Source organism: Impatiens glandulifera, chromosome 4 (assembly GCF_907164915.1).
Source record: "Impatiens glandulifera chromosome 4, dImpGla2.1, whole genome shotgun sequence".
NCBI lineage: Eukaryota > Viridiplantae > Streptophyta > Magnoliopsida > Ericales > Balsaminaceae > Impatiens > Impatiens glandulifera.
Window position 1 is genome coordinate 17,268,713 of NC_061865.1, and position 15,803 is coordinate 17,284,515.

Sequence of the window (15,803 nt, forward strand, 5' to 3'; positions counted from 1 at the left end):
CATATAATAATATAATATAATATTGATCATATTGTGATAATATGTTATAAATATATATTATCTTATATTCTAACACGTTGAGAGAGAGGGAAATACGAGGACGGGATGAATTGTAGCGAACGGGAAACTTTTTTTCAGCCCAATAAAAGATCTCTCCAATACGATGTGACATGTCAAGTCGGATTCACTGTCTTTGCTCCCTGTGTCATTCGCTGCCTTAAGCCTTTCTTATATATATGTATCTATTTTAGGTACGACCTCTTCTGAAATATTGACAAAATATCCTATATTCGCACTATGTTTAGTGGCTCTTTTGAATGGTTTTGGTAGCAGAGAAATGTCTAGAAGTCGAACCTAGATAAAGATGACAATGTCAACTTAAAGAAATATATTCATTTCAATCTTTTAGTCTGTGTGTTACTCTAATATATAAAACCACAATATGTAGTTAGTGCTATGAATTATATTGTTGAAGGTGGGTAATACAAACACAATTCACAATTTATAGTATCCTAAACTATCCAGGAGATGAATCAGATGATGATTATGATTCTCATGCTGATAATAATAATAAGATGATGATTCTCATGTTGATAATGATAATAAAAAGATGATGATAAACAACAACATCAATGAGAGTGAGTTTGATGATACTAGTTGATAATGAGAACCAAATTAATATACTAATAATAACTTTGTCTTTCCAGTCAAAACAAAGTCAACATCAACCAAATCAACATGTCAAAAAGTGGTCCAAGGAACCAGATAAAGTGGAGAGCACAAACTCCTAGTAGTAATATTAAAGTTGGAGAATTTCTCTTTTATGAAGATATGGTTGTGTAATTAAATATTGTCTATGTTTAACATGAATTAATTCCAACATACATGGGAATCTATTCAGATAAAAAAAAACATGTTATTTGATAAGTTGAGGGTTTCAAGTGGTGTGCTCAGGCTCCATATGATTCAAAACACCCTATTTCCTTACTCTTCATTTCATCATAGCCTTCCCACTTCTTTTTCTCTCTTCCTGCTGTCGTTCTTCTTATTCAAAACCAGGTACTAAACAATGATTTTTGGAAGGAAGACGTAGCATAATTCTTCTCTGATTTCATCCAAGACAATTAAAAATGATCCAAAAGTTGGCGAAGGGGATTCCTGCGGGGATATAATATAATGGTGATAGAAAAGAGATGGTTAAATTGGTAGAGATGTATTTGTGGAAGATATATAAAAGGGAAAATTACTTACTCTCCAATTACTGTGATCTCTTAATTCACTAGTAAAAAAAGAGGTATCAGTAAGGGCGAAAACCGTTACTGAAAGCATCAAAAGCCGTTACTGAAAACCATCAGTAACGGCAAATAAAACCGTTACCATTCGTTACAGACACACTCGTCACAGAAACTTCTCAGGTATCAGTAACGGCTTTCGAAAGCCGTTACTGATAGTCATTGAACAACAGTATCGGTACTAGCCGAGGTAAAACCGTCACAGAAACTTCTCAGGTATCAGTAACGGTTTTCGAAAACCGTTACTGATAGTCATTGAACAACAGTAACGGTACTAGCCGAGTTAAAACTGTTACTGTTGTTCAATGACTATCAGTAACGGCTTTCAAAAACCGTTACTGATACCTGAGAAGTTTTTGTGACGGTTTTTGTTTTGTTAAACCGTTACATAGCAAATTACAGTAACGGTTTTTTAATGCATAAAACCGTTACTAAATAATAATCGTTTTATATATATATATATTTCATATTCATTTGTACCTATATAAACCTAACATTCAAATATGATCAAAATCGAATCCCCCAACAATACCTGCAAAGAGGGACTTTACAAAGATCAGGATTATCGCAGATGGAAGAGTGGAGTTGAAGCAGCTGCCACATTCGCTTGCATCGGTAACAACCGCTGTTAACTCTCCTCTTGCACGTTGAGAAATGGCGTAACAGGAGCTGCAAGCCTGGGTAGGTTGCGAACTTCTGACATGGAACCTTCTTCTTCTTCCCCGGCGACTCTATGTCGTAAGGGCCTATGTTTGTACATCCTTCTGTGCAGATGTGCTCTAAACACTCCATTGCTTCGCTTAGCTGTAAACACAGCCTCTTCTCCTCCCTACGCTTTCTTCTCATTTTCCTCCTCTGTTTTCATCAATATCAGTTATCAGTATTGGAATTTCATAAAAATTGGTTAGATATGAGATTGGATGTTTACCGATTCAATTTCGTCTATGAACTGGAGAATCTCAAGCTCCAGGCAAGGATCATTCTCCTGGAGGAACTTCCATCCCTCTGTTTTCTGAACAAACTTTATGTTGGCTGATACAAGTTTCATGGTGCGGAAGTAAAGCTCGGATGCATCACAGAGCCTCGCCAGCTGAAGCGTATCGATGGCGTCGTAGATCTTAAGCCGTTGAATCAGTGCTTTCGCACATCGTTGCTTCAGCAGTTGAACGGAGAACACATGAGACAGTGTCAGCAGGTGAAATCCATACATGTCCATCTCTTCTTCTGTGCATCTGTAAACAACATTGTAGAAGAAATTTCTCTGTTACTACTACATACTACTCATCATCAATTCATCTGTGATGATGATTTTAGGCTTTACTTATTATCATTGAGAGAAACTAACCTGGAGGAATAGAGAAATCGAACGAAGATGGCGACGGCTTCGGTAGGAACGCCTAATATCTGAATTGTTCTATTATTATCAGAATTCTTATTCTGCCGATGATCTATGATGTTCTTCAGCACAGAAGACGCCGATGCCTGCAAATAATTATTATAATTTAAATGTCAATCAAATAAGTCTTCTGAAACAATTCATTTCTCAACTGTTCCGATATATCTACTGCCTGCATAAGAAAAAGCTCTAAGAACAACAAATCGGCTTTTGTTTTGAGATTCAGATTGAACAGAAAAGAAATTGAATATAAAATTCTCAGATTAATCGGAGTCGCAAGTGGAATAATACCAGGATGCTGGGGTGGACAGGAATGCGGATTCCTCCGGTGGTGAGAACATGAATAACTTCGTCGGAGTATATCTGCTGCTGCTGATCGGAAGATAATGATTGACCTATATAAACCTAACATTCAAATAATTTAAGAAGTAAAACCCTAAGATAAACAAATGAAGAAGTGTTTACTTACCTGAATGCAGAAGAACTAGCGACGGTGGAAGAATTCTATTTGAACCAGCGGCGGAAGAGGAAGAAGAACCCGCGGAGGAACCGGAGAAGAAGAAGACAGAGCAGAGAAGAAGAAGAACTTACCTGTTTGTAGATCGAAGGCGGCGAATTACGTACTCTTTCTTGTTTGCAGATCGACGACGGCGGTGGAGGAAGAAAACAGAGGAGAAGAGAGAAGAAAGAAAGAAGAAAAAAGAAAGAGAAAGGCGTAACGAGGTAAAATTAGAGTATCAGTAACGGTTTTAAATAAACCGTTACAGATAAGAATCCCACAAATCTTATCATGAGACAGTATCAGTAACGGTTATACTAAAACCGTTACTGATAACCTTGTAGAAGATGAAACGTTAGTTAACGTATTAGTAACGGTTATGAGTAAACCGTTACAGATATGTATCAGTAACGGTATCTGTCTAAAACCGTTACTGATAAGAATCTCACAAATCTTATCACGAGACAGTGTCAGTAATGGTTATATTAAAAATCGTTACTGATATTTTTGAAGTAGACGAAACGTCAGAAACGTATTAGTAGCGGTTATGAGTAAACCGTTACAGATTCTTATTAGTAACGGTGTCTATCTAAAACCGTTACTAATAAGAATCTCACAAATCTTATCATGAGACAGTATCAGTAACGGTTATACTAAAACCGTTACTGATACCTTTAATTTGAAAAATTAAAATTAACTTGTTATTATCTGTAACGGTTTTTTCTTATATCCGTTACTGTTTCCTTCTATTAGTAACGGTCTTTAATAGCCGTTACTGATATGTTTATAACAGTAACGGTCTTTAATAGCCGTTACTGATAAAAATCTTCAGTAAGGGCATTCGGCCGCCGTTACTAAGCATCGTTACAGAAACCTATTTTTTCACTAGTGATTTTAGCCCTTAAATTAATTTTTAAAAGAAATTGTTGTTATACTTTTAGAAAGGTCAACAATGAATTTTTTAGTTAAACTTTTAAGTTTAAAATATTATTTTTTATACATTATTTTTAATTATTATTAAATCACTTATATATAAATATATAATATTATATATATTATTATTATTAATTTTATATTTATATAATTATTAAATCGCTTATATATATTATTATTAATTTTTATATTTATATAGTTATTAAACAATAATAATTTTTATATTTATATAGTTATTAAACCTTTATTTATATATATAGAGAGAGATAAAATGTACATATATATTAATAATATTTTTATCTATATATATTTATATCTATTTATATAAAATAAAGTTTAAAATAATTTATAATATATATATATATATATATTTATATATTTATATAATTTATATATAATTTATATATATCAACTTTAATCATTAATTTATATATAATATTTATATAATATATATTTTAAAAAATAATTTGAGGGTTAAAAATAATTATAGTAATTAAATAAAATAATAAATGATAAATTAAATATTTAACAAATTAATTAGTTTGGGTTAGTGAGGGTGTTAACGATGAGTTCTAAATATAATAAAATATTGTAAGAAGAGTTATTCAAATAAGTAAAAAAATTACGAGAGTCCTAAATTTAATAAAATTCTTCTACGATTGTCTTAAATTTATAATTTATCCGGTTTATAATTTAGAAGATTAAATGAATTTATGTCGAACTTATCTTATCTTTATTCATAAATGAATTATGCATAAAAAAAACATTATTTGAAGTGGTGTCATATTTTCAGAAGAATTGGAGTTAAAATAAGTTCACAGTTGAATCTCCAAAAATGTCTATCAAAATGACTACAACTAGTTTTTTCCAAAAAACTTTTTTGGCCTTTGATAGGTAAGTTTAGGGTTCAAAATTAGCAAAATGATGAATAATGTAAATTTGTAGAGAAGTTGGTGATATAATCACAATTATTTACAAAATTTAGGATCAATTAAAGTTATGATTAATCACAATTATTTACAAAATGTTCCGAAATTGTAGAGGAGCAGATGATAGAACTTTTATCAAAATTTAGGATCGATTATAGTTATGATTAGATCACAACGATTTACAAAAGTTGACAAGTTTAATGAATTTTTATTTTTCAAGAACTTTCTATTAGTTTTCATTCAAATTTTGAGAAATAAACATAAATGACCTATACTTGTTCCATAATTCATCTACACTTTTTAACATATCAATTGAAGTTTAATTCAGTTCTTTTTGAAAACAACATAAGTTACATTAAATTTTAAAACCAAAAATTACAAATTAAAGGATGATTTTGATCAAGATCACTTCATTATGGTTTTTTATATTACATTAAACAATTATGAACACTCCGTTCAAATAATTTCTGTATTTTAAATTTGGGGGTTTTCAAATAACTCAATTTCAATAGTTTGTAGGAGAATTGATTAATAATCTATAAGGAGCAAGTTTGGATCATCAATTGCATAAAAGAACAACAATATATAAGTAATTGAAATTTTTTACTCAAATAGGATTTATATAAAATCGAAATATATGTATTCCAGAATAGTTCTACCTATACCCAAGAACAACCTAGAACTAACCTTGCATGTTCTCAAATGTTAACAATGGCGAAATCTTCTCCTCCTCAATTCGTTCCTCCAAACTCTCTATTTATACTCCTTAGGGCAATAGAAATTCAATGTAACAAACCTCAACCGATTTGTTAAAGTATGGAAGGAAAATTTGGAGTTTTCCTTATGTATTTTCCAACTTCCAAGGGTAAATTCGTCTTTTTAGGTTGATGACAATCATTGAATCATTTGGGAAAATGATTCCTTGCCGTTCAATCTACAATCCCTTTTTACAATTTTGAATTTGGAGCTTTGGATAAAGAGGTTGTTTTTTTAAAACAAAAAGAAATGAACAAACGTGCTATTGTGTTGCTATTGTGTTGTTTTTCTTTTTCTTTTCTTAGAAAACGACTTAGTGTCATTTAATTAAAATCCCAAACGGGGAAGAAAAACGGACATAGTTTCCTCTAACTTTTTAACAAACCTAGAAAGTTAGAGTAAAATTCAAGAAACAACATCCAAACAATTCAAGCAAAGTAACAAACATGACTTACAAACAAACATAAAGAATTAACTAGCCTTAAAACATTTAAAAGATCTGACTTCATAATAGTTGACTTTCCATTCACGACAAATTACCTATTCTCGCTCGCTTTTAGGAACCCGCCTCCATGTTCTAATTAGCGCACCGCAATCAAATACAATATCGCTCTACATATGATCAACATTTCAACGAACTCTACCAAAGACTCTAGCATTTCTCTCGGCCCACAAGTGATAAATGATGGCTGCAAATTCGCATTTAAAATCATTGGCACGAAATTTATTACCTTTAGCGAAGGTGTGGGAAGCAACAATGATCTCATCCCAATACTCTGACAAACTCCCAATACCCATAGCCGAGGAGAATAATTTCCAAATGAGTTTAGCAAATGGGCAGCTTCCAAAAAGATTATCAATAGATTCCAAGGACCCACTACAAAGCACACAGCTAGGATCCGAGATATCCATGTAAACAAGAATATGATCACGAGTGTTAAGCTTTCTCCGGAAGACAAGCTAAAGTATAAACCGGTGTCTCAGGATAAGTCTAGAGGACCATACAAGTGAAGCCCAACCCACTAATTGACATCTCTCCCGAATAACGCTCCAAATCGCACTAGACTTAATTTTCCCATTCTCTTCCGCTTTCCACGAGTGCACATCAGTCATATTACAAAGATTGAGACCGCTCAAATGGTCAATACCTCTTTTGCCTTCCAATTCAAGAATAATATTCGAAGCCCAAAGCCCGCTATGAATGGCGTGAACCGTGGAAGCCGCACAATCCCTCCTGATCCTTAGGCCTCAGAATTCATCTATACTAATAAATGGTTTGCTTTCGAACCATGGATCATGCCAAAAAAGAGTGCCACATCCATCATCAATTCGGATGTCAAAGATCGAACCAATTCTGTTTTTGAGCTTCAATATCTTCTTCAAAGACCAAGCCATATCGTCGGTAATTTTGCACGTCCATATACTCAATTTACGTTTCATAAAGCGGGAGTGCACCCATTTAACCCATAAGGAATCATGCTTAGATTGTAAGGCTCATAAATAATTATAAGTAACGGCACAATTCTTCAATCCAACGTCACATTTATCCTTATCCTTATCCTTATCCTTATCCTTATCCTTATCCTTATCCTTATCCTTAGGCTTACACACGTCAAATTGTGTTATAAGTGCTATTGTGTTGTTATGCTTATGATGTTGAAGATGATCAAATTGGCTTATGTATTTTTTTTTATTAGGACTTTTTTTTTATAACACCTGAAAAATAAAATACAATTAATTAATTTAAAAATAATATTTGGACAATTTATTTATTTATTTGAAAGATATTTTATTTAAATTTCTTGAATTATTTTTTAATAACTAGTTAGATATCCAATCAATATGATATGGATCTCAAATTAATTAGTTATTAAACTTAATCACGTAATAAAACGATTAAAAAATTAATTTTAATGTTAAATTTTAAGATACCAAAATTGAAAATTATAAATTGAAAGAGGTAAAAAATAAGTGTAGACAGACAACTTATATTTCATTATTTGACATAATTAGAACTCTCAATACAACTAAAACTAAAGCTAATTCATTAGTTGTTTTTATTTTTATTCTATTCATTAGTTTTTCCATTGAATTGGATAAATAAAATAATTATACAAAGTCAAAATATATTTACTCGGTATCTTTTTAGAGTATTTGTTGGTTATATATTTATTTTTATAATATTTGACAATTTATATAATTTAACTTTACATATTTTCATTAATTTATTTAAAAGGTAAAACAATTTGAATTCCATAAACACCAAATAAAATGATTAAATATTGGTTTTGTAAGAAAAAATTCTTAAATGTTATTATTATATATTCCTTACGGTGAAATTCAAATTCATGATCTTTAGTTTAGTCTTATAATTTTTTTTAACACCAAATAAAATAAATTTGGACAATTTTGCACAAGAATGCAACAGCTATATATACAAAATTTGGTACTAGTTTTTTATATATAAATTTTCATATATTTTATCAAATTAATTAAATCAAAACACTAAGCTAATTGTTTAAAATTTAACCAATTTTTTTTTTTTTTACATTTTTGGTGAATAACTTAACTAAACCGTTTACACTTTTAATTATTTGATGCATTTTTTCATAACATTTCTTTTTGTTATAACTGATTTTGAATATATTTTCTTACTCAAATTGAATGGAATATTTTTAATTTGTAGTTAATTTTGAGCATTTATTTTTATTAAATTTTGATATATTAATCTAAATCAAACCCACCCAATCAATATTTAATTAATCAAATCAAATGAATAAACCATGTCAAAAACAATTTGAATGTTGTATTTTATTTATATCCTTAATTTAACTAATTTGATGAAATTATTTGATAATGAGTTAATAATTTATTAGGATAAAATTTAAATAACTCAAATCAAATAAGCCTCTCGAGTCAAAATCAAGTAATTTTTAAGTTGAATGTACAAAGTCAGGGTGAATATTTGATTGAAAAATAATGAAAAGTATAACTTTTCAAAATAAGAAAGAATTTGAGTGACAAAAGAAAAACACGAAAAAGGATTGGAAAGGGTAATTTAAAATTTGTATTTACTTAAAATATAAATATTTTATTTCGTTTGATATAATACTTAATAATTTAATTAATTGGTTTTAAATATGGATTGTTATTGTTGTTTTTTTTTTTAGAAAATAATAGCCTTTAATTAACAAATAATAGTTATGAATCTAACTTAATAAAGCAAAATAGATGGGATTAATCTATTTGTTCAGCCATTATTGTAAACACATATCTATATATATAATGATACTTAATTTTTAAAGTATCTGGATTGCCGGGTCATGAGCTGTGGTTATTTTAGATATATGTGAGAGTAAATGGATACTTGAGTCGGATTATGGGTTAACCCGCCCATAAACTTAAAACGGTTAAAAATAAAATTAAAAATGCTATAGGTATGGTTCGAACTTGCAACCTAACAAAACAAGTACAACCTTTTAAACAACTAGGCTAATAACACTTTATATTTTAAATTCAACCCAAATTTTGATAAACGTGTGACATTTTAACAATATAAGTTCAAATTTTTAACTAACTAATATATATATATATATATATATATATATAATGATGCTTAATTTTTAAAGTGTCCTGATTGCCGGGTCGAGAATTGTGGTTAATTTGGATATATGTGAGAGTAAATGGATATTTGGGTCAGATTGTGGGTTGACCCGCCCATAAACTTAAAACGGTTAAAAATAAAATTAAAAATGCTATAGGTATGGTTCGGATTTACAACCTAACAAAAACAAGTACAACCTTTTAACCTACTAGGCTAATAATACTTTATATATTAAATTCAACCCAAAATTTGATAAACGCGTGACATTTTAATAATATAAGTTCAATTTTTTAACTAACTAATCTATATATATATATAATGATGCTTAATTTTAAAGTGTCCGGATTGTCGGGTCGAGAGTTGTGGTTAATTTGGATATATATGAGAGTAAATGGATACTTGGGTCAGATAGTGAGTTGACCCGTCCATAAAACATTTACCGTAATATTTTTCACGCTTTTTTATATTATTACTCGTGCAAATGCACGGTATACATGCTAGTTCTTTTAAATCTAAAAAATTAGGAGTGGAGTAATTAAATAATGATAACATTCATTAAATAATTGGGAAGAATGCCAATTTTATCATTGAACTATAATAGAATATTCATGTATATCATTGAACTAAATTTTGTTCGCTCATATCACTGAAGTTGAGATTAATATCCATCTATGTCACTATTCCACCAAACCTCTAACCCCGTTAAGTTTTTTAATTAATATATATTATATATATTTTTATTTATTTAAAATCCTAAATAATAAAATATTTACAAATTCATTAATAATTTCCCTCTCCTGCCCTAATTAACTAAGCCCACCATTCTTCTTCTCCGATTCTTGTTCTTCAAAGGATTCGATTTCTCAGATAAAGGAACGGAAGGAAGACTGACGAGTTAGCGAGAGAATTGAGGGCAATGAGAGATGAGATTTTGATTTCAGAACCCTACCACGACGAACTTTGACATTTAGTCGAGCCTTAGACCTCAACTTTTTCTTCTTACTTCAATTAGTCTCAAACAAAGTTCACAATAAACAATGATGACAGGTAATGAAATTTACAAATCTTATTCTTTTTGTTGAAGGTTTATTTCTGGATTATTGTTTTTGTTCTCTTCCTATATGTTTTCTTATCTCTTCAGAGTTTGTTCACATTTCTCTTCCTATATTTCTGGATTCTTGTTCTGTTTTAGAAAGGTGAATCTATCTGGGTAAATGTATGAATCGATATATTTAAAATGTAAGAGTTTTATTATTTAGAAATATGAAAAAAAATATAATATAAATTAATTTTTAAAAAATGACATGTCAGTCACATGTGTCATCTTTTAACGGAAACGGTAACGGATTTGGATGTTTTGTTAACAAATGATATAGACGAACATTAATCTCAACTATAGTGGTATGAGCGAACAAAAATTAGTTCAATGATATACGTGAATATTCAATTATAATTCAGTGATAAAATTGACATTCTTTCCTTAAATAATTATATGTTTATTTTCAATTAATTATTTTCCCTAATTGATTATTTTGACAAATTTTTCCTGACATATATGCACGACATTCTTTTTATGGGTTCGTCATTTCTTTACTTTATTTATTTTTATAAAATGATTCAATAAACAAAATTATAATTTTTTAATATATTTATAATATGAAAATAAAATGATAATACATCTATTTGAATAGAGCACATAAAATTACATAGCTAACAATTATAGGTAATTCTCTATTAGAAATACATTTATCACGACTCCCCCGAAAGATCAGTTGACCTTTTCTTTTCCAAGCTCCAAGCTCATTCTCTGTTTAATCTTTTCCTAGATGATTAGCTCATCGATACCCTCCACATAGTAGAAGTCGCCCTAGATACTAGTCGTCAGGTAGGATTCATCTGTCCCCACTTTGAACCATGAGACTGATTTGGCGAGGCCATCTATTTCAATGAGAGCTGCCTTTTGAGTGGCAGAGAGGAATGGAAGTATGTTTTCTTCAAACTCTTTTTGCATTGAATACAATTTATTGGATTCATTTACTTGGACAGATGCAATTGAAGTTTCAGCATTTGATTTCATTATAATAGGATGGATTTAACCTTCTATAATAAGAACATTGAGAATAAAACCATAAACAATTCATTAAAAGAATTAACATATTATGAAAAAATTTATAAGAACTATCAATCATATCAGAAACATCAATTTTCTCCTTGTACAATTTGAAAGAACTTTTAAATTAGATGAAAATTTACTAGCGAACTAAATTTTATAGAAATCAGCTTTAAAAAGAATTATTGTAAACAAACATTTTGTTGTCGCCAAATATGATGCCCATGAACCTTACATGTCTCCAGTCACCAACATTTGTGTCTTTCTCTTATTCACAAAGTTATTAGATTGCGACCGCTAGGTATTTGTTGGGAGTCTCTTTATAGAGATTTTATATTTAGGGTTTCATTTATTTTTTTTATAAACAAGGAAACAAATAAAAATGCCTAAAATTTTATTAGCCTAAATCCAAAATAATCAATTTATGAAATGAAATTTTGGTTCATATCTAGTATGGATGATCATTTCGATATAGGACATCTCAAATTGATCGACCCACTCAAAATTTTGATAGCCCATTTTAAATTTGATCCTAATGATCAAATTTCAAAAGTTTTGCGCCATGTCGCTAAACATTCTAATGTCATGGCATAAACTCATGTGTCTATTGTATGAATCCAACTACCGCTACATTGTTAGAATCACAACATCAACTATGTTCGTTGATTTTCAATTCATTTTACCACCTAACTTGGAAGGGAGAATTTTTTTTTTAAGACAACATTTTACCTTTAAAATTCATTTACTACAATCTGGTGGTGGTTGTTTGTCTTACCAAAAACAAATCTCATGTATTGCCTTGTCTAGATTTTACCACTAGCTTGGAATATATAATAAACTGTTGTAACTTTAAATTACCCCATTCTAATAACTTCTTTAGCTAGAGAAGAATCAACTTGTTGAAACAAGTTCTCATAAATAAGAAGTAATTCTCGTAGAGTTGTCAAATTATTGCAAGAGTTTCTATCTCCATTATAAAATAATATTAATGCATATGACTAATAAAGTCTTGGTAAATGCCTTTTATGTACGTTATAAAATATTATGAAAAAAATAAAAATTTGATAAATTGTTGGGATTATCTCTTATTTTGATACTTATCATCAATGTCATATCACGAAGAGAATCTCTAAGCACTCATTTTTACGTCTAATTTATAATATTTGAAACTTTTTGAGCCTCAGAATTGTTTAGAAAATATTTTTACAAGGGTTAATTTCACCAAATTAATAATAATTAATTTTGAATCAACGTTGTATTAGTGGGATTCCAAATTAATTATTAAACATTGGACAAATTTGAATAAAACTCAGATCGGTGTATTAAATAAATAAATCATGTGTTGCGACAAAATATCAAGAACTGAAGTGGGATAGGAATGAATGTGTGTTATGGACTTCCTGCGATTATTTCTAGTATGGAATGATTTTTTTTGTTTTTTTGTTTTTAAATTGCAGATTTCGATCCGAAAGCCACTTGAAGATTGAATGACAATGATCATTTTCTGAAGAAATCGTCAAATTTCGTTAGTAACACAAAAGGGAAAAATTTAAAAATAGACCCCTATACTCAGCCAAAATGGTTGAGGTTTGTTGGGTTGATTACATTATGTCCAATGGGAGTATAAATACAGAGTTTGGGGGACGAAATAAAGAGGAGATAATTTCGCCATTGTTGATCTTCAAGAAACTTTAAATTGGGGATTTCGGTTTTTTATCCTATATAGGCTTGTAAGGAGGTTATTTTAGATTGTTCATATATATATGCTCCAATTTATGTATAACACTTCAATTAAATAGAAACCCAATTTGTGTATATATTGTTGTTCTTCCCAATTCAATTGATGATATTAATCAATTCACTCCTTCCAGAACTCATTAAAATCAAGAAAATTAAAAAAACCTCAAATTCAATTTCAAAAAAGTGTTTGTTTTCGAGCTTATTATTCTTGAAATATTCTTGTATTGAATTGGATGTTTATAAGAATAATATATCATTAAAAATAATAAGGGATGCATCTATCTTGTGTATTAATTTATCATTTTTTATTTTTAATTTTAGTTTGATTTTTAAATAAGCTTAAAATTGGACTTCAATTGGTTGGTTATAATGGTATAAATAAGGATGGACACTTATATGAGTCAATTTTATGGTTATTGTTTAAAGCCTCAATCTATTTCCAATTGGTTTCGGTCATTTTCAAAACATTGAATTTTTATTAAATTTGATAAACTTTGATGGATGATTTTGATTTAACTCTAATTCCAATTGATCTGAATTGTTTTGAGATGTGTTAGATCACCCTCTCTATACAAATTTGTATCATATTTCTAAATTTGAACTCTAAGGGTGTCTAATATAATATAAAAATCGTAAAAAAATATTATGATAAAAATGTGAAACATTTTTAATTTTATTTTCAACAATTTTAAGTTTATGTGCGGGTCAACCCAAAATCCGACTCAAGTATCCATTTACTCTCATATTGCAAAACGATATCTAAAACAATTGATATAGTTTGATTCCTCAACTCATTTAGTTTGACCTCTAGAGTCCACTTCTTCTCATACTACGAGTGAAAGGAAAAATGTACAGAATATCATTAAAGTAGCTCAGACGAGATTTACTATATCCATATGAATTATATCCCCTATTTATATAAATATGATGGAATTCTTCCATTATTGCACACTAATAATAATGAAATCTATAGCGTAGAGACAAAAAAAAATTATGACTGATTAAAAATTATTGATGAACCACCGCGTTCATCAAATTTGGTGTTGAATTTAAATAATAAAGTTGTATTCGCCTAGTTGTTTAAAAAAATTGTACTTGTTTTGTTAGGTTACAAGTTTGAACCATATCTATAACATTTTTAATTTTATTTTTAACCGTTTTAAGTTTATGTGCGGGTCAACCCACAATCCGACCCAAGTATCCATTTACTCACATATATATCCAAATTAACCACAGCTCTCGACTCAGAAATTCTGACACTTTAAAAATTAAGCATTATTATATATAGATAGATTATAGTTAAAAATTTGAACTTATATTGTTAAAATGTCCCGTGTTCATCAAATTTGATGTTGAATTTAAAATATAAACTGTTATTAACCTAGTTGGTTAAAGGGTTGTACTTGTTTTGTTAGGTTGCAAGTTCGAACCATATCTATACCATTTTTAATTTTATTTTTAACCGTTTTAAATTTATGGGCGGGTCAACCCACAATCCGACCCAAGTATCCAATTACTCTCACATATATATCCAAATTAACCACAGTTTTCGACTCGGCAATCCGGACACTTTAAAAATTAAGCATCATTATATATATATATATATATTAGAGTTAAAAACTTAAACTTATAATTGTTAAAATGTACCGTGTTCATCAAATTTGGTGTTGAATTTAAAATATAAAGTGTTATTAGCTTAGTTGGTTAAAGGGTTATACTTGTTTTGTTAGGTTGCAAGTTCAAACCATATCTATAGTATTTTTAATTTTATTTTTAACCGTTTTAAATTTATGGGCGGGTCAACCTATAATCCGACCCAAATATCCAATTACTCTCACATATATATCCAAATTAACCACAACTCTCGACTCGACAATCCGGACACTTTAAAAATTAAGCATCATTATATATATATAGATATGTCATATGGAGGAAAAGAAAGTAAGGTTCAAAAAATTAAGATTTCTTGATTTTTTTTCATTCAAATATTTATATAAATTTTATCCTTAATAGGTTATATGGAGGAAAAATATAAGGTTCCAAAATTACAATTTCTAGACTCTTTCTATCACATCTTTGTATTTTATCGATCATACAATATTGAACACATTGTTTGAATTTGTTACACAACATGCAACATACATATATCTACCACTTTCTTTATATTTATCCAATTAATTCTATGTAGATATGACCTATGAAGTTCACATAGTATGTTTGAAATTATAGAAACTAAAATAAATATTTGGTGTTATATTTTTTAAAAATACCTATAACAATTCGAAGATTGCTCCAAATGACTTGATTCATGAACATGCATTCTATTAACTTGTTTAATTATAAATTCCTCATTTTAATCATTTTTCAGTTTGACATCTAACCTACATAAATTGCGTTTAACTAGACCTATAAAACTGCATATAATTGAATTCTAAAAAACCTAAAACATTAAAAGGAGTTTCTTTAATTTTGTTTGTTATTATAGATATTCTTATATTTTTTCTTACTTTTTATTTTTATATATATTTTTATGAGTATGTATAA

At 29.2% G+C, this 15,803-nt stretch overlaps 1 protein-coding gene across 1 annotated transcript; it reads right to left on the reverse strand.

Annotated features, from left to right (window-relative positions):
- Positions 1–1,799: 1,799 nt before the first annotated feature.
- LOC124934837 (BTB/POZ and TAZ domain-containing protein 2-like) lies at positions 1,800–11,486 on the reverse strand. Its single transcript, XM_047475336.1, has 6 exons — positions 11,285–11,486; positions 7,413–7,436; positions 2,980–3,035; positions 2,638–2,774; positions 2,221–2,524; positions 1,800–2,147 (listed from the first exon to the last, which is right to left on the reverse strand). Exons 1-6 carry the CDS (start codon positions 11,484–11,486, stop codon positions 1,800–1,802), a joined length of 1,071 nt encoding a protein of 356 aa, XP_047331292.1.
- Between the last annotated feature and the right edge of the window lie 4,317 nt (positions 11,487–15,803).

Bases quoted from the DNA above. Each gene is read 5' to 3' on its own strand.
- LOC124934837 (XM_047475336.1), bottom strand. From the start codon at position 11,486: ATGAAATCAAATGCTGAAACTTCAATTGCATCTGTCCAAGTAAATGAA. The intron at 7,437-11,284 runs GTATCTAGGGCG...ACAACACAATAG, and splicing joins TGAATCCTACCTGACGACTA to CACTTATAACACAATTTGAC. The intron at 2,525-2,637 runs GTTAGTTTCTCT...TGTTGTTTACAG, and splicing joins CGATTTCTCTATTCCTCCAG to ATGCACAGAAGAAGAGATGG.